The sequence below is a fragment of the Lissotriton vulgaris genome, chromosome 8 (assembly GCF_964263255.1).
Source record: "Lissotriton vulgaris chromosome 8, aLisVul1.2, whole genome shotgun sequence".
NCBI classification, from domain to species: domain Eukaryota; kingdom Metazoa; phylum Chordata; class Amphibia; order Caudata; family Salamandridae; genus Lissotriton; species Lissotriton vulgaris.
Window position 1 is genome coordinate 1,184,078,148 of NC_141696.1, and position 19,737 is coordinate 1,184,097,884.

Here is a 19,737-nt window from a genome sequence, read left to right on the forward strand (position 1 = left end):
GCACCATGAATGCACATTTCAAACAAATGACTATCCGCTGCTTTGTTTTCCCTGAATCTCTGAAAGTATTTTGTTGTATTTATTTACCTCCTATCTTAGGTGGACTCTACCCTACTGCATCCACTCAGGTGCAGTATTTTATGCTGTACTGAACTGCCATGATTTTAAGGGTCACTTACTAATTCATATAGGATAGGATTAAATCGTTCTGGTCCTGATGAAATGCCAGTTGACCCTCCTTGCAACATAGGTATGAAACATGTCGACCCCACCTTATTCCTCCTATTTGTAGCTATCAGGGTACATTGTGACTTGAGGATAGCACCACTATTTGTATTTAGTCAAGGGACCATTACCTGATAAATATCCCCTTGGTTCCCCTGGGCTATTTTACACTCACCCCTATCACCACCCTATTCATTAAATGAAACCCTTACATGCGCTCATCTGTCGGTATCTACGAATCAAATGATCTCCGATAAAGAGCCCTTAGGCCCGTCAGGCATTGCAGTGCCAGTTTGATGAGGAGCGCCCTCTGATGAAGCATGACACCCTACCAGGTGTGTGAGGGCATTAAGATCTGTCCACTCGGATCCCCTGTGATCCCTCCGGTTGGTCTTGTGATTCCACCAGAGTTAAGGTCGAATTTTCCCCTAGAGAGGAACTACTCCACTTGAAGTGTTTAGTAACAATATTAAACTATTCTAGGAGGAGCAGGGTTGTGGGACCTTTTTAAAATTTCAGGTTTACATCCCTCTTTTGACTATATATATTTCCTTTATTGGACAGGTGTCTGTAAGAAAAGCCCCAAGGACAAGCAGATGCATTTCAAAAGGGGGTGGGGTCGCACACCACTCACTCACCAGCGGGATCGCCCCTAAGGACTATGGTCAGTGTAGTTTAGTATTCCGCGATGTATCCTTCTTCGCCATCCCTGGACACGTGTTTCAGGGTATTTACCCCTCATCAGCAGGGAATAGGCCATCTTCTTATCTTCTGGGGTTGCCGGTGGCTGCCAAATATTGCCAGGTCTAGTACCACACAGGCGCGCAGGTGCGGGGTCCCAGGCTCGTCAGCCCAACAGCTCGAGGGAGCTTTAAACATTTCAAAAGGGGGTGGGGTCGCACACCACTCACTCACCAGCGGGATCGCCCCTAAGGACTATGGTCAGTGTAGTTTAGTATTCCGCGATGTATCCTTCTTCGCCATCCCTGGACACGTGTTTCAGGGTATTTACCCCTCATCAGCAGGGAATAGGCCATCTTCTTATCTTCTGGGGTTGCCGGTGGCTGCCAAATATTGCCAGGTCTAGTACCACACAGGCGCGCAGGTGCAGGGTCCCAGGCTCGTCAGCCCAACAGCTCGAGGGAGCTTTAAACATTTCAAAAGGGGGTGGGGTCGCACCCCACTCACTCACCAGCGGGATCACCCCTAAGGACTATGGTCAGTGTAGTTTAGTATTCCGCGATGTATCCTTCTTCGCCATCCCTGGACACGTGTTTCAGGGTATTTACCCCTCATCAGCAGGGAATAGGCCATCTTCTTATCTTCTGGGGTTGCCGGTGGCTGCCAAATATTGCCAGGTCTAGTACCACACAGGCGCGCAGGTGCGGGGTCCCAGGCTCGTCAGCCCAACAGCACGAGGGAGCTTTAAACATTTCAAAAGGGGGTGGGGTCGCACACCACTCACTCACCAGCGGGATCGCCCCTAAGGACTATGGTCAGTGTAGTTTAGTATTCCGCGATGTATCCTTCTTCGCCATCCCTGGACACGTGTTTCAGGGTATTTACCCCTCATCAGCAGGGAATAGGCCATCTTCTTATCTTCTGGGGTTGCCGGTGGCTGCCAAATATTGCCAGGTCTAGTACCACACAGGCGCGCAGGTGCGGGGTCCCAGGCTCGTCAGCCCAACAGCTCTAGGGAGCTTTAAACATTTCAAAAGGGGGTGGGGTCGCACACCACTCACTCACCAGCGGGATCGCCCCTAAGGACTATGGTCAGTGTAGTTTAGTATTCCGCGATGTATTCTTCTTCGCCATCCCTGGACACGTGTTTCAGGGTATTTACCCCTCATCAGCAGGGAATAGGCCATCTTCTTATCTTCTGGGGTTGCCGGTGGCTGCCAAATATTGCCAGGTCTAGTACCACACAGGCGCGCAGGTGCGGGGTCCCAGGCTCGTCAGCCCAACAGCTCGAGGGAGCTTTAAACATTTCAAAAGGGGGTGGGGTCGCACACCACTCACTCACCAGCGGGATCGCCCCTAAGGACTATGGTCAGTGTAGTTTAGTATTCCGCGATGTATCCTTCTTCGCCATCCCTGGACACGTGTTTCAGGGTATTTACCCCTCATCAGCAGGGAATAGGCCATCTTCTTATCTTCTGGGGTTGCCGGTGGCTGCCAAATATTGCCAGGTCTAGTACCACACAGGCGCGCAGGTGCGGGGTCCCAGGCTCGTCAGCCCAACAGCACGAGGGAGCTTTAAACATTTCAAAAGGGGGTGGGGTCGCACACCACTCACTCACCAGCGGGATCGCCCCTAAGGACTATGGTCAGTGTAGTTTAGTATTCCGCGATGTATCCTTCTTCGCCATCCCTGGACACGTGTTTCAGGGTATTTACCCCTCATCAGCAGGAAATAGGCCATCTTCTTATCTTCTGGGGTTGCCGGTGGCTGCCAAATATTGCCAGGTCTAGTACCACACAGGCGCGCAGGTGCGGGGTCCCAGGCTCGTCAGCCCAACAGCTCGAGGGAGCTTTAAACATTTCAAAAGGGGGTGGGGTCGCACACCACTCACTCACCAGCGGGATCGCCCCTAAGGACTATGGTCAGTGTAGTTTAGTATTCCGCGATGTATCCTTCTTCGCCATCCCTGGACACGTGTTTCAGGGTATTTACCCCTCATCAGCAGGGAATAGGCCATCTTCTTATCTTCTGGGGTTGCCGGTGGCTGCCAAATATTGCCAGGTCTAGTACCACACAGGCGCGCAGGTGCGGGGTCCCAGGCTCGTCAGCCCAACAGCTCGAGGGAGCTTTAAACATTTCAAAAGGGGGTGGGGTCCCACACCACTCACTCACCAGCGGGATCGCCCCTAAGGACTATGGTCAGTGTAGTTTAGTATTCCGCGATGTATCCTTCTTCGCCATCCCTGGACACGTGTTTCAGGGTATTTACCCCTCATCAGCAGGGAATAGGCCATCTTCTTATCTTCTGGGGTTGCCGGTGGCTGCCAAATATTGCCAGGTCTAGTACCACACAGGCGCGCAGGTGCGGGGTCCCAGGCTCGTCAGCCCAACAGCTCGAGGGAGCTTTAAACATTTCAAAAGGGGGTGGGGTCGCACACCACTCACTCACCAGCGGGATCGCCCCTAAGGACTATGGTCAGTGTAGTTTAGTATTCCGCGATGTATCCTTCTTCGCCATCCCTGGACACGTGTTTCAGGGTATTTACCCCTCATCAGCAGGGAATAGGCCATCTTCTTATCTTCTGGGGTTGCCGGTGGCTGCCAAATATTGCCAGGTCTAGTACCACACAGGCGCGCAGGTGCGGGGTCCCAGGCTCGTCAGCCCAACAGCTCGAGGGAGCTTTAAACATTTCAAAAGGGGGTGGGGTCGCACACCACTCACTCACCAGCGGGATCGCCCCTAAGGACTATGGTCAGTGTAGTTTAGTATTCCGCGATGTATCCTTCTTCGCCATCCCTGGACACGTGTTTCAGGGTATTTACCCCTCATCAGCAGGGAATAGGCCATCTTCTTATCTTCTGGGGTTGCCGGTGGCTGCCAAATATTGCCAGGTCTATTACCACACAGGCGCGCAGGTGCGGGGTCCCAGGCTCGTCAGCCCAACAGCTCGAGGGAGCTTTAAACATTTCAAAAGGGGGTGGGGTCGCACACCACTCACTCACCAGCGGGATCGCCCCTAAGGACTATGGTCAGTGTAGTTTAGTATTCCGCGATGTATCCTTCTTCGCCATCCCTGGACACGTGTTTCAGGGTATTTACCCCTCATCAGCAGGGAATAGGCCATCTTCTTATCTTCTGGGGTTGCCGGTGGCTGCCAAATATTGCCAGGTCTAGTACCACACAGGCGCGCAGGTGCGGGGTCCCAGGCTCGTCAGCCCAACAGCTCGAGGGAGCTTTAAACATTTCAAAAGGGGGTGGGGTCGCACACCACTCACTCACCAGCGGGATCGCCCCTAAGGACTATGGTCAGTGTAGTTTAGTATTCCGCAATGTATCCTTCTTCGCCATCCCTGGACACGTGTTTCAGGGTATTTACCCCTCATCAGCAGGGAATAGGCCATCTTCTTATCTTCTGGGGTTGCCGGTGGCTGCCAAATATTGCCAGGTCTAGTACCACACAGGCGCGCAGGTGCGGGGTCCCAGGCTCGTCAGCCCAACAGCTCGAGGGAGCTTTAAACATTTCAAAAGGGGGTGGGGTCGCACACCACTCACTCACCAGCGGGATCGCCCCTAAGGACTATGGTCAGTGTAGTTTAGTATTCCGCGATGTATCCTTCTTCGCCATCCCTGGACACGTGTTTCAGGGTATTTACCCCTCATCAGCAGGGAATAGGCCATCTTCTTATCTTCTGGGGTTGCCGTTGGCTGCCAAATATTGCCAGGTCTAGTACCACACAGGCGCGCAGGTGCGGGGTCCCAGGCTCGTCAGCCCAACAGCTCGAGGGAGCTTTAAACATTTCAAAAGGGGGTGGGGTCGCACACCACTCACTCACCAGCGGGATCGCCCCTAAGGACTATGGTCAGTGTAGTTTAGTATTCCGCAATGTATCCTTCTTCGCCATCCCTGGACACGTGTTTCAGGGTATTTACCCCTCATCAGCAGGGAATAGGCCATCTTCTTATCTTCTGGGGTTGCCGGTGGCTGCCAAATATTGCCAGGTCTAGTACCACACAGGCGCGCAGGTGCGGGGTCCCAGGCTCGTCAGCCCAACAGCTCGAGGGAGCTTTAAACATTTCAAAAGGGGGTGGGGTCGCACACCACTCACTCACCAGCGGGATCGCCCCTAAGGACTATGGTCAGTGTAGTTTAGTATTCCGCGATGTATCCTTCTTCGCCATCCCTGGACACGTGTTTCAGGGTATTTACCCCTCATCAGCAGGGAATAGGCCATCTTCTTATCTTCTGGGGTTGCCGGTGGCTGCCAAATATTGCCAGGTCTAGTACCACACAGGCGCGCAGGTGCGGGGTCCCAGGCTCGTCAGCCCAACAGCTCGAGGGAGCTTTAAACATTTCAAAAGGGGGTGGGGTCGCACACCACTCACTCACCAGCGGGATCGCCCCTAAGGACTATGGTCAGTGTAGTTTAGTATTCCACGATGTATCCTTCTTCGCCATCCCTGGACACGTGTTTCAGGGTATTTACCCCTCATCAGCAGGGAATAGGCCATCTTCTTATCTTCTGGGGTTGCCGGTGGCTGCCAAATATTGCCAGGTCTAGTACCACACAGGCGCGCAGGTGCGGGGTCCCAGGCTCGTCAGCCCAACAGCTCGAGGGAGCTTTAAACATTTCAAAAGGGGGTGGGGTCGCACACCACTCACTCACCAGCGGGATCGCCCCTAAGGACTATGGTCAGTGTAGTTTAGTATTCCGCGATGTATCCTTCTTCGCCATCCCTGGACACGTGTTTCAGGGTATTTACCCCCTCATCAGCAGGGAATAGGCCATCTTCTTATCTTCTGGGGTTGCCGTGTGGTACTAGACCTGGCAATATTTGGCAGCCACCGGCAACCCCAGAAGATAAGAAGATGGCCTATTACCTGCTGATGAGGGGTAAATACCCCGAAACACGTGTCCAGGGATGGCGAAGAAGGATACATCGCGGAATACTAAACAACACTGACCATAGTCCTTAGGGGCGATCCCGCTGGTGAGTGAGTGGTGTGCGACCCCACCCCCTTTTTGAAATATTTATGCGGGCTGACGAGCCTGGGACCCCGCACCCGCGCGCCCGTGTGGTACTAGACCTGGCAATATTTGGCAGCCACCGGCAACCCCAGAAGATAAGAAGATGGCCTATTCCCTGCTGATGAGGGGTAAATACCCCGAAACACGTGTCCAGGGATGGCGAAGAAGGATACATCGCGGAATACTAAACAACACTGACCATAGTCCTTAGGGGCGATCCCGCTGGTGAGTGAGTGGTGTGCGACCCCACCCCCTTTTTGAAATATTTATGCGGGCTGACGAGCCTGGGACCCCGCACCCGCGCGCCCGTGTGGTACTAGACCTGGCAATATTTGGCAGCCACCGGCAACCCCAGAAGATAAGAAGATGGCCTATTCCCTGCTGATGAGGGGTAAATACCCCGAAACACGTGTCCAGGGATGGGGAAGAAGGCTACATCGTGGAATACTAAACAACACTGACCATAGTCCTTAGGGGCGATCCCGCTGGTGAGTGAGTGGTGTGCAACCCCACCCCCTTTTTGAAATATTTATGCGGGCTGACGAGCCTGGGACCCCGCACCCACGCGCCCGTGTGGTACTAGACCTGGCAATATTTGGCAGCCACCGGCAACCCCAGAAGATAAGAAGATGGCCTATTCCCTGCTGATGAGGGGTAAATACCCCGAAACACGTGTCCAGGGATGGCGAAGAAGGATACATCGCGGAATACTAAACAACACTGACCATAGTCCTTAGGGGCGATCCCGCTGGTGAGTGAGTGGTGTGCGACCCCACCCCCTTTTTGAAATATTTATGCGGGCTGACAAACCTGGGACCCCGCACCCGCGCGCCCGTGTGGTACTAGGCCTGGCAATATTTGGCAGCCACCGGCAACCCCAGAAGATAAGAAGATGGCCTATTCCCTGCTGATGAGGGGTAAATACCCCGAAACACGTGTCCAGGGATGGCGAAGAAGGATACATCGCGGAATACTAAACAACACTGACCATAGTCCTTAGGGGCGATCCCGCTGGTGAGTGAGTGGTGTGCGACCCCACCCCCTTTTTGAAATATTTATGCGGGCTGACGAGCCTGGGACCCCGCACCCGCGCGCCCGTGTGGTACTAGACCTGGCAATATTTGGCAGCCACCGGCAACCCCAGAAGATAAGAAGATGGCCTATTCCCTGCTGATGAGGGGTAAATACCCCGAAACACGTGTCCAGGGATGGCGAAGAAGGATACATCGCGGAATACTAAACAACACTGACCATAGTCCTTAGGGGCGATCCCGCTGGTGAGTGAGTGGTGTGCGACCCCACCCCCTTTTTGAAATATTTATGCGGGCTGACGAGCCTGGGACCCCGCAACCGCGCGCCCGTGTGGTACTAGACCTGGCAATATTTGGCAGCCACCGGCAACCCCAGAAGATAAGAAGATGGCCTATTCCCTGCTGATGAGGGGTAAATACCCCGAAACACGTGTCCAGGGATGGCGAAGAAGGATACATCGCGGAATACTAAACAACACTGACCATAGTCCTTAGGGGCGATCCCGATGGTGAGTGAGTGGTGTGCGACCCCACCCCCTTTTTGAAATATTTATGCGGGCTGACGAGCCTGGGACCCCGCACCCGCGCGCCCGTGTGGTACTAGACCTGACAATATTTGGCAGCCACCGGCAACCCCAGAAGATAAGAAGATGGCCTATTCCCTGCTGATGAGGGGTAAATACCCCGAAACACGTGTCCAGGGATGGCGAAGAAGGATACATCGCGGAATACTAAACAACACTGACCATAGTCCTTAGGGGCGATCCCGCTGGTGAGTGAGTGGTGTGCGACCCCACCCCCTTTTTGAAATATTTATGCGGGCTGACGAGCCTGGGACCCCGCACCCGCGGGCCCGTGTGGTACTAGACCTGGCAATATTTGGCAGCCACCGGCAACCCCAGAAGATAAGAAGATGGCCTATTCCCTGCTGATGAGGGGTAAATACCCCGAAACACGTGTCCAGGGATGGCGAAGAAGGATACATCGCGGAATACTAAACAACACTGACCATAGTCCTTAGGGGCGATCCCGCTGGTGAGTGAGTGGTGTGCGACCCCACCCCCTTTTTGAAATATTTATGCGGGCTGACGAGCCTGGGACCCCGCACCCGCGCGCCCGTGTGGTACTAGACCTGGCAATATTTGGCAGCCACCGGCAACCCCAGAAGATAAGAAGATGGCCTATTCCCTGCTGATGAGGGGTAAATACCCCGAAACACGTGTCCAGGGATGGCGAAGAAGGATACATCGCGGAATACTAAACAACACTGACCATAGTCCTTAGGGGCGATCCCGCTGGTGAGTGAGTGGTGTGCGACCCCACCCCCTTTTTGAAATATTTATGCGGGCTGACGAGCCTGGGACCCCGCACCCGCGCGCCCGTGTGGTACTAGACCTGGCAATATTTGGCAGCCACCGGCAACCCCAGAAGATAAGAAGATGGCCTATTCCCTGCTGATGAGGGGTAAATACCCCGAAACACGTGTCCAGGGATGGCGAAGAAGGATACATCGCGGAATACTAAACAACACTGACCATAGTCCTTAGGGGCGATCCCGCTGGTGAGTGACTGGTGTGCGACCCCACCCCCTTTTTGAAATATTTATGCGGGCTGACGAGCCTGGGACCCCGCACCCGCGCGCCCGTGTGGTACTAGACCTGGCAATATTTGGCAGCCACCGGCAACCCCAGAAGATAAGAAGATGGCCTATTCCCTGCTGATGAGGGGTAAATACCCCGAAACACGTGTCCAGGGATGGCGAAGAAGGATACATCGCGGAATACTAAACAACACTGACCATAGTCCTTAGGGGCGATCCCGCTGGTGAGTGAGTGGTGTGCGACCCCACCCCCTTTTTGAAATATTTATGCGGGCTGACGAGCCTGGGACCCCGCACCCGCGCGCCCGTGTGGTACTAGACCTGGCAATATTTGGCAGCCACCGGCAACCCCAGAAGATAAGAAGATGGCCTATTCCCTGCTGATGAGGGGTAAATACCCGAAACACGTGTCCAGGGATGGCGAAGAAGGATACATCGCGGAATACTAAACAACTCTGACCATAGTCCTTAGGGGCGATCCCGCTGGTGAGTGAGTGGTGTGCGACCCCACCCCCTTTTTGAAATATTTATGCGGGCTGACGAGCCTGGGACCCCGCACCCGCGCGCCCGTGTGGTACTAGACCTGGCAATATTTGGTAGCCACCGGCAACCCCAGAAGATAAGAAGATGGCCTATTCCCTGCTGATGAGGGGTAAATACCCTGAAACATGTGTCCAGGGATGGCGAAGAAGGATACATCGCGGAATACTAAACAACACTGACCATAGTCCTTAAGGGCGATCCCGCTGGTGAGTGAGTGGTGTGCGACCCCACCCCCTTTTTGAAATATTTATGCGGGCTGACGAGCCTGGGACCCCGCACCCGCGCGCCCGTGTGGTACTAGACCTGGCAATATTTGGCAGCCACCGGCAACCCCAGAAGATAAGAAGATGGCCTATTCCCTGCTGATGAGGGGTAAATACCCCGAAACACGTGTCCAGGGATGGCGAAGAAGGATACATCGCGGAATACTAAACAACACTGACCATAGTCCTTAGGGGCGATCCCGCTGGTGAGTGAGTGGTGTGCGACCCCACCCCCTTTTTGAAATATTTATGCGGGCTGACGAGCCTGGGACCCCGCACCCGCGCGCCCGTGTGGTACTAGACCTGGCAATATTTGGCAGCCACCGGCAACCCCAGAAGATAAGAAGATGGCCTATTCCCTGCTGATGAGGGGTAAATACCCCGAAACACGTGTCCAGGGATGGCGAAGAAGGATACATCGCGGAATACTAAACAACACTGACCATAGTCCTTAGGGGCGATCCCGCTGGTGAGTGAGTGGTGTGCGACCCCACCCCCTTTTTGAAATATTTATGCGGGCTGACGAGCCTGGGACCCCGCACCCGCGCGCCCGTGTGGTACTAGACCTGGCAATATTTGGCAGCCACCGGCAACCCCAGAAGATAAGAAGATGGCCTATTCCCTGCTGATGAGGGGTAAATACCCCGAAACACGTGTCCAGGGATGGCGAAGAAGGATACATCGCGGAATACTAAACAACACTGACCATAGTCCTTAGGGGCGATCCCGCTGGTGAGTGAGTGGTGTGCGACCCCACCCCCTTTTTGAAATATTTATGCGGGCTGACGAGCCTGGGACCCCGCACCCGCGCGCTCGTGTGGTACTAGACCTGGCAATATTTGGCAGCCACCGGCAACCCCAGAAGATAAGAAGATGGCCTATTCCCTGCTGATGAGGGGAAATACCCCGAAACACGTGTCCAGGGATGGCGAAGAAGGATACATCGCGGAATACTAAACAACACTGACCGTAGTCCTTAGGGGCGATCCCGCTGGTGAGTGAGTGGTGTGCGACCCCACCCCCTTTTTGAGACAAGCAGATGCACTTGTGGGTGCAGCAACTTGGTCCTTCTTCCTTCTCTTTGTGCAGGACCTGCTGCACAGTCAGTGGCTCTGGGAAAGTCTCCTCTGATCAGGGCACTGCCAGTGGTTGGCTTCCGTCAATTGGTCCATGGTGCGAGTCCCAGTCAGAGGGCAGAAGGCATAAACAGAACAAGTCCATTGCCTCCTGTGTGGTTGCTGTAGTGAACACACTATGAGGTGATGCAGTGGTTCAGAAAATCTTGCTTGAATGTAGAAACAGCCTAGGAGGCTGAGAGACTTTCATGAAGGCTCTAGTTAACTCTGGATACTCTTCTGAAACCGTCCGCTCTTCTGTGCCACCCTTCTTTAGGGCTTGGCAGCTGGGTTTCTCCTTCCCTATGCTGTCAGGTCCTGTGGAGTCAGGCAAACTTCTCCTCCTCTGCAAGTCAGGCATACTACTAGATCACAGGGAGATCCACAACTGTTCCAGCTACATGTGTAGACTTCAGGTGATTACCCTTGACCTCTGGGAGTCTTGCTGTCTGACAGACAGCAGCTTTGGGTTTCAGCAATCCCTCAAATACTCTTTGGAGCGCCCTTTCTTGGTTTTGAAGACATTGAAACTGGAAACAAGTTTGGAAGTTTGGCTGCCACTTTTATACACACTTCCCAGATTTTTCGAATTGTATTGAATTTCACTTTTACCTCTTTAATTGTGTTACTTCATTTAGTTTCACAAACTTTGTATAAATGTACAAATATGCATGTTTATGTAAACATATCAATTATCATTAACTTGCCAGTGTTGGTTTTCCTCCCTCTCCCTCTGGCAGGTGAGATGAAGACCATTGAAAATAATTCAAGAATAGTGCATGGTTTTGGTATACTCTCTAAGCAGCAAGACATGTTCAGATGCTGGATAAGTAAACAACTATTGAAAACACCATGATCATTCTGCTATGCGATTATACAACTGCAGAGCGATTAGAAACAAACCATTGCAATAGAAAGCCTCTTTGAGAAAAAGTGAGGCACTTCTGTTTGTCGAATAAAAGAGAATCCCTGGAAGAAGAAGGTGAAAATTCTTGTATGTGGTAATTTTGTGACAAAATTAAGCTGGAGAAGACATATGGATAAACTCAGCTCCAACATAGTTTTGAACAGGTTCATTCAGAGAAAGAAACAATAGGAAGTATTGGGGCTTTTAGCTCTTAGTGCACTGGAAGCCAACGTAATCGTGTGTATGCATGAACATGCTGAAAGTGGTAGGAATGAGTAGACATTGGAAAGACACAAGGGAGTCAAAGGTTCATTAATGCTGAGAGCTTATAGTCATGATGCGAAAAAAGTGATCTTGGCTAAATTATTTGGCTTTGGAGAATTTGGGGAAAATATGGTCAAATGTGCAGTAGGGTAAACAGCAACTGGTGAATAGTAGGCATATGAGGAGGCAGCTTTGATTATTATCTTCTTCAGCTTCCTCTCTCTCCTAGGACTCAAATAATGAAACATTTTCACAACAAAAGTTCAATTTAGGTCCACAAAATAATTAATATCTAAGAACAAAATCCCATTCTAGATTCAAAGAATTGGGAATGGCAACATTATAGGGTATCTGCCAATACAGACATTTAACAAGTAGGGTGATATTTACACTCCCACAAAATTAGTAGCATTGGCAGATTTAGTGGGATTCTCCACAAGGAATAATATTTTTACTATGAAAAAACAAAAAAGTTAAATGTGCTAATGTATATATGTGTTTCATCTCTGCGCGGTTACTATTCCTCCTACAGAAATGTTATATGCTGTTTTGTAACGCGCACAACTACTACCGGAGTATCCTGGCGCGGTTTACCGCTGGGGAACCCGTCCTGGCTTTCCCTGTGGGATGGTCCCTACTGGGAGTCCCCAAGGTGGAGCCAGGCATCCCTGGGGTTGATGGGGCCATTGTGGAGATTAGGCAAGCTAATGCCCAGAGTTGCCGAGTGTGATCCCTGGTTAGAGTAGGCACCGAGGCGAGAATTATCGAGTCCGCTGATCCTGGTCCACAACCCTGCCGCGTCGGGAATTGAACCCTGGTCCCGGGCCGACTCCTGCTTCCGGGTCTGCCTGCCTCTAACCAGTGAGCCACACTGGTTAGAGGCATACTTACAACAACTGATTACTTAAAGGCATCTAAAACTCCCATACATGTTCTGATTACTCCTGTAAATTTTTGAGACTGCTAACAAATGCCATAAATTGGTCACAAATGTAGGAATTATCCGATGAGAGCAAATTTCCCACTTTTATCCCTGGTCCTTCGTGAGTCAGCCACTTTCTGCGGGTGGGGCTGTTTACTGGTAGCTTAGAAGCAAAAAATAATTACTGCTACATTTGCCAAGGGGTCTGTTATCCCCAATATTGTACCAAATATTTGATCGCGAGGACAGGATGACTAAAAAGATGTTTCTGTTGAGTGAGTGTGATGATTTTTAAAAGGCAATGGATTTATTGGATCTTTTTAAAGTTGCAGTGACATAACTTCATTCTAGTTTTTTTGATGAAAGTATAATTAAAACCTTGATATATAGTTATTGATTATATTGCGGCAAAGATCAAGGTAATGTCAGGCCTGTACACTTGAATTGAATCGAACAAGTATCAGGAATATCACGTTCTGACAGTCTGTGGGATCTATTTTATTCTTTCAAGCATTGCTTTCTCATGGTAATGTATGATGCTAAATTAATCATTATCATGTTACAGCACACATTTATTCTTTAAACCCCTTTAATGAAAAAAAGTATTGAAAATGTTGGTTATTTATGTTGGCCAAAAAAGTTAGCACATTCACTGCAAACACTTCCCTCCTCCATATATGTATTTCTGTCTGAATTCTTCGAAAGGGTTGACTGGTTGAACACATTTTTATGATGCTATGTACCTGTTAAACCACCAGCCACATTTGTTCTCTCGTGCACAGTTGCCTGTGCCATATCTGTCGTTATCCTTGTCTGGAGTGCAGAACTGCATCCCATTGAGAGATGCGGACCATTGCTCTTCCACGTTACTTCCGCCGGATAGTGCGTCACCTGCATTCCCAGAGTATATACTGACCAGGAGTCTGTAATTATCCTACAAAAACAATAGACTCATAATGAGGGATAGAGGAAAATCAATTTATTGATGGGAAATAACACAGATGCAGTATACAAATTTACAAATGTACCATAGACAGTCACAGCAATGCATATCTGGGAGTGAAAGACTAAATATAGGCAATTTTATTAAAGAGAGTGCAATATGGGATAATATAACCCTAACTACACCTAATATTTGTGATAAAGTACCCCCACTCTACCATTTAAGGACATTACTGGGAAGTTCCTTTTGAAGGTCAAATAATGCTAGGCCTATTGCTGTGACCTTTTATGTAAATTAAGAGTTATTTAAACGCATAATACAAGGCCATAGCCTCACCGTTAAATCCTTGGCCTCTTCCTCGGAATATTAAAAAAAACTCTACATGTTGCACAATGTATTATGAATATTAACCTATGAAAATAGGCACATCTATAGAAAACTTGTAATTTCTAGCAAATGCTGTTCAGCTTTTATACTTTTGATGTAAGTCTGTATCAAACCTACTTTTATGCTTTAGAATTTGCGGGTAGCAGTATGTAGCGAGGATGCAGCTAAAGCCGCTTGCAATAACCTGCTAATGACTGCATTTTCATTATAACAAGTTTCAAAGATAGGGTTCAGAACAAGAAGACTTTCCCTTAATTGTTTAAGTTGCAATTAATTATCCTGGCCAAGAAGCTGCTTTTCACACTTTTTGGCTCTGAGGGAGGCATTGTGATTTCAGAACTCAACTGCAATAAATCATTACTGCAGCTCTGATGTAATTTCCTCATTTCAGGTAACTAGTGATTTTCCACCTAGATTACAGTGGGGAAATTATTCACATATGTGGCAGAAGGAGATCCACAATACGTACACTGGGAAAGCGGGCAACAACTAGAGAGCAGATACTAGGCTGGGGAAGGGCAGCGCACAAGAGTAAGGAGACAGACGTAATAGGTAGACCGCAGTGGTGGGCTGGTTGGAAAGAGGCCAGAGCTTCAGATAAGCACTGTGGAATCTTAGGAGGGACAGAATACTTTTCAGTGAAACAAGGAAGCTGAGTGATTATGTGCAGGTTACTTTAGCAAAATCAACCCTGAAAACCAAATGAGGAAGGGCATCATGAGGGCAGGATGTTAAGAAAATGGGACAGCCGACACGTGTTTCGCCCTATGTGGCAGAATTAGCCAGGGCTTTCTCAAGGCTAGCTTGTGATATTCAGAAGTCATACAGTTTATTTGAAGTGTATTACATTCCAGATTTCTTCATTGTAGTATATAAGAATATTCACAATTCGAAGTAACGAGGTTTTAGTCCCAGGATAAATCCAGCTCTTAGCAACACTGCAAAAGAGTATCATAGCCAGATATGGTTTGACACCTCAGTATTGGTTATAAAAATATTGCCCGATTGGCATGAATAATAGAAAATGTACACAGAATGGCACCATCATTTTTTGGAAACTATGTTTAGGATACATTTTTTATGTTACCACTATTTGCGTCTGCGATATCTATATCTATACTACTATAATAAAGGAGAAACTTTCAGGCTTTGAGGCGGGTAAACTCCGGAACCACTGCGCCAATATACACACCCGATACACCGTAGAAATTGTCAGGGTGTGTAGATGGTTATAGGCTATATAAAGTTTCAAAATAAACCTTATTTAAAAAATTTATTTTAACAAAAAAGTAGTCCCCCAAAGTAGCGCCGGCCGTGACGTGCGTGCTCACGTCGAGGAGCGGCGTCAGAGCGGCGTCAGAGGAGCGGCGGACATGGCCCAGGGGAGGAGCGGTCATGTGAGGAGCAGCGGACAGGCCAGCGGCGGTGCGACCAGCGGAGAGGCGGACATGGCGCGGGGGAGGAGCAGCGGCGGACAAGCGGTGAGGAGCAGAGCGGTGAGGAGCTGTCAACTCAGGAGCGGCGGCTGAGGTAAGCAGGCGGGTGTCGGGCGAGGCGGGGGACGAGGAGTTACAAAAGGCAATGTCGGGGCAGGCCAGGCGGCAGGTGGGGGACGGGGCGGGCGGGGGCACAGGCTGCTGGGCAATGTCGGGGCCGGCGGGGGTAGGGAGAAGCCTGAAAGCTCCCAGACAAGGTCGGGACGGGCTGCTAGTTCTGACATACAAACGATTATTGACAGTAAAGTATTGATATAAGCCTTAATTTGAGTGGGAAGCAGCTTCCTTTTTTGACTCTGTGAGCCAGTACAAATGCATTTCAAACCTGATGCTTACAGGAGAGTGAGGAGAAGTTTCAAAGGGTGGATCCTTACAGAAATGTGACAGGGATGTGTGTGGCACAGTTCAGAGGCTCAGTGTGAACAAGAGCACAAGCAGATTTAGCTAGCCATCAGTATAGAAGAAGCGTGAAAAGACAATAGCAGGCCACATGTACTACCTGTAGGGTGAGTCCTCCATGACGAATATGAAGGTAGTACCACTCCTAACATGGATGATGAAGGAGGTGATTGGTAAAAAGCTTTGTTGTGTTCAAATTCTTTAGCCTTATATTAGAAGTAGAAAACATCAATGTACATCAATGGAGAAGTGTGGCTCACCAGTTAGAGGCGGCAGACCCAGAAGCTGAGGTCGGCCTGGGACCAGAGTTCAATTCCCGACGCGGCAGGGTACGGAACCAATGTCAGCGGGCTCGATAAATCTCGCCTTGGTGCCTCTCTAACCATGGGTCCCACGATGCATCTCTGGGCAATAGCTTGCTTAATCTCCACAACGGCCCCCTCGCTGCCGGGGATGCCTGGCTTCACCTTGGGGATGCCCAATAGGGACCATCTCACAGGGAAAGCCAGGACGGGTTCCCCAGCGGCACACAGCGCCAAGAAACCCTGGGGTGAACGTGTGCTCTACAAATTCATACTAACATAACATAACACATACGCTTTGGGCTCTTATATTTACACTCTAATCTTGCATGTTCAGTGTGTGTCTGAGAAGCAGTGGTTAGGATAGGAAGCTGTGTCCATAAGTGGCCTTTCTCACCTACATAGTGTTAGCGATTCCCTTGCCATAAAGCTTAGCACAAGCTATAGCCAGCCGTGAAGGTCCCTATCTCCCACTCTCACGGCTGACCCTTTGAATTGTTAGTCAATGATAAGAGGTGGTGGGACCCTGGAGGGGCAAAGCATGAGCCAGTCATTGATACCTGCATGTGTCCTGGCCTCACCACTACCTCACAAATGCAGCTTCCCCTGCTTGTCCCCAGGGCCTCCATCATGGCCGCCAGATCCCGGCCTGTTTCCTGCAGATTCCAGCCCAATCTCTGCCAGTGGCCAAATTACTCACGGCTCAGGAAGAAGAGAGCTACAAAGGTCACTCATCCATCATCTGAGCCCATGGAGGCTTAGCAGAACATGGCAAGGAGGCATAGCATCACCTGGCCAGCACTGGAGCCTGCAGCTTCTCCAGCTGCTTTCTTTTGGGAAGAACAGACTGAAGCTAGAAAGGTATACAACCACCAAACCGATTACAATCACTACCTGGGAGGTAAGTAGATAAAATGAAGTGTCAGTCAGGGTCAGGGAGTCAAAGTATTCCTTACCCATTGGAAAATAGCAGGCCCCCCATGAAGGCCAAAGGGGGGCACTGTGAATTGGAACAAACTGTCAGGGGAGGAAAATACAGTCTTCTCATTATCTTGATTTAGTGGGATCTGACAATATCCTTTACTAAGCTCTAAAATTTGCCTATATTGAGATTCCCCAATCTGTTCTATCATTTCATCTACTCTAGGAAGAAGGTATGTGTCTATTCTGTATTTTTGATTAAGCTATGTGAAAATCAATACAAAAACGTTATTGATCCATCAGGTTTCAGAACCAGCACTACTGAGCATCCCAATTGCTGTTAAGTGCTTCAGTCACACTTATTTCTAGCATTTCTGAACTTATTCTAGTGAGCCTGCTCTTTTTGCTTCAGGAATCCTATATGGTTTATTTTTAATAATCCTCTCATGTTCGGTCACTATGGAATGCTGTATTAAATGGCTGTGTCCCAAGTTCACAGAAAACAATGCAGAGAAGTTTTTTAATACATTTTCTATGTTTTTCTTACCACATTTCCCAATTGTTCATCTATACTCACGCCCTCACCCATGCTCTCTCGGAAGGGAAGGAAGAGAGTGAGCTTGCCCCCTCAGTACCTGAGAGGGAACTCACGAATCAACCATCTGTGTCTCAAACCCCGCCGCAGGATCGGCTGGGTGGGGATTCCTCATCACTATCTATTGATTTTGATCTTTGTGGCCGTTATGTAAACACAGCGAAAGTGGAGTCGCTGGCCCCTATCAAAGCTTCGGGGGCGCTACTCCATCTGGACTATTGCTGTATAGTAGTACTCCTTCGTTGAATGGTCAGGAAATGTCTGATCTGTTAGGCGTTTCTGGGCCCTCGGGTCTTGACCTATCTGGTATTTGCCGGCCAGTGGAAGCATGTGAAAAACCTATCTCTGAATCTATGATTGTTCTGGAACAATTATTAGCCTCTATTTTGTCTCTTTTAGGGAAATTTGTTGGTAACTCGGATTGTATTTTGGAGTCTGTCACCCAAATACTAAAGTCCTTGTTACAGAAGTCTCCTGATATGAGAAGTGTCCCCTCCCCTATGATCAAATATAGTTTGCCACTGAGGGAAACAGATGTGGCCTCAGCGGAAACTGACAGGAAAACTGGGACTTCGGCTATGATATCAAACACTGTAGCTATTCCCCAAACTGCAGTGCCCAACTGTATTAATAATTCTGCTCTTGAGATTATGGAGGAAGGTAAATCCATATCTGGCCTTAAGGCGGCTCAAGACCTCTTTCCCATCTTCAAGTCTGAAAATAACAAAGAACCTATCGATAATAAACAGGAGGAAAAGGTAAAAAATGGTAAACTTAGAAACAATAAAGGGAATAAAAAGAAACCAATTAGAAAATACAAGAAGAAAAGGCAGCGTCGGATAATCTTCCAAAATTCTCTGACCACACTGGAGAATGAAGTGATCATTTTGGATCCTTCTCCTATATCTGCAAAGGTGGATATTGATACTGAAGTGAACCCCCCCCATTTCTACTTCTATTAAGGTAGAAGGTGAATTGTGCCCGTCATCATCCTTGGAAGCTATCCCACAAACGGGGGTCCCCTCCCAAGTCTTTTTCTATCTACTGCGACTGGAGGCTCAATTCAATATCAATCGGGGCCCCTTAATCCTTTGGCTTCTCCTTTCTTTGTAGTTTCAGAGAGGGGAGATGGCCATCTTCCGGATCGCCCCTTAGCAGCTCAAAAAGCTCCAGTGGAAACCCTTGTGTTAGACTTTTTACCCTTATTTGATGTGGACTTGCCCTTAAATAGAGCTTGGCTCCTTAAGCGCTTTAGTGAGATAGAAAGTCTCCGTCATATTCAAACTAGGGACATTGAGTTAGTTTCCCTGTTTGGTGAAGTCAAGGTAACGAGTATAAGGGTTAAATTTTATTCACCTATTATCGTAAATTTGATATTGCAGCAAGCAGAGAATTTTCATCGTACAGGTATTGATATTCTTCCGATTTTTAATCTCGGTAAGATATACCTGTCCTCTGGGGAGGCATGTAGAGGGGAGGAGCAAAATGGGGTAGCCTCTTCTCATAGAGACCTGAGGATTTGGGTATCTAAGGGAAAACGCTCGGTCTCCCAAGTGCAGCCACTTCCGCTGACTCAGAATTCCTCCTTTTCAGAGGATAATATGCAGTGGAACTGGCTGCATAGTGCCTTATCTACAAAAACAAAAGATAATCCCAGATTGTTTCAACATCTTTAACACCACATTAAATATAATTTCCTGGAACGCGGCAGGGATACACAGTAGCCCAGAGAAATTTGATTTTTTATTCTCACTTGGAGCAAACGTGATCTGTTTACAGGAAACGTGGTGTATCAATACGTTGAAGGTTCCTAAGGACTATTATGTCCTGGAAGTGCCTGCTATCCCTTCTAAGAAAGGTCATGCTAGGGGGGGTATTGCTTGTTTACTATCTAACAAATTGCAATGGAGATTTTCCCATTATATTGATCCTAGCAAATTTTTCCATGCAATAACCATTGATAACCTGTTTAATAACGGCATAAAGTCCCCCATTGTAGTTTTGAATGTTTATATTCCTCCAGAGGAGTGTTTTAATGTGATATTAAAGCAGATATTTTTATATATTGATCGAATCAAAAATGTTCCTGTTCCTCCGGAAATTATGCTTGTGGG

At 49.1% G+C, this 19,737-nt stretch overlaps 1 protein-coding gene across 1 annotated transcript in view; it reads right to left on the reverse strand.

Moving 5' to 3' along the window:
- Positions 1-19,737, reverse strand: part of LOC147698470 (fibrinogen-like protein 1) — a 203,073-nt gene that overhangs the window by 22,974 nt on the left and 160,362 nt on the right. Inside the window, exon 7 of the mRNA XM_086933449.1 lies at positions 13,324-13,514. Within this exon, the coding sequence (XP_086789575.1) occupies positions 13,324-13,514 (191 nt within the window). The remainder of the gene's footprint in view (positions 1-13,323; positions 13,515-19,737) is intronic.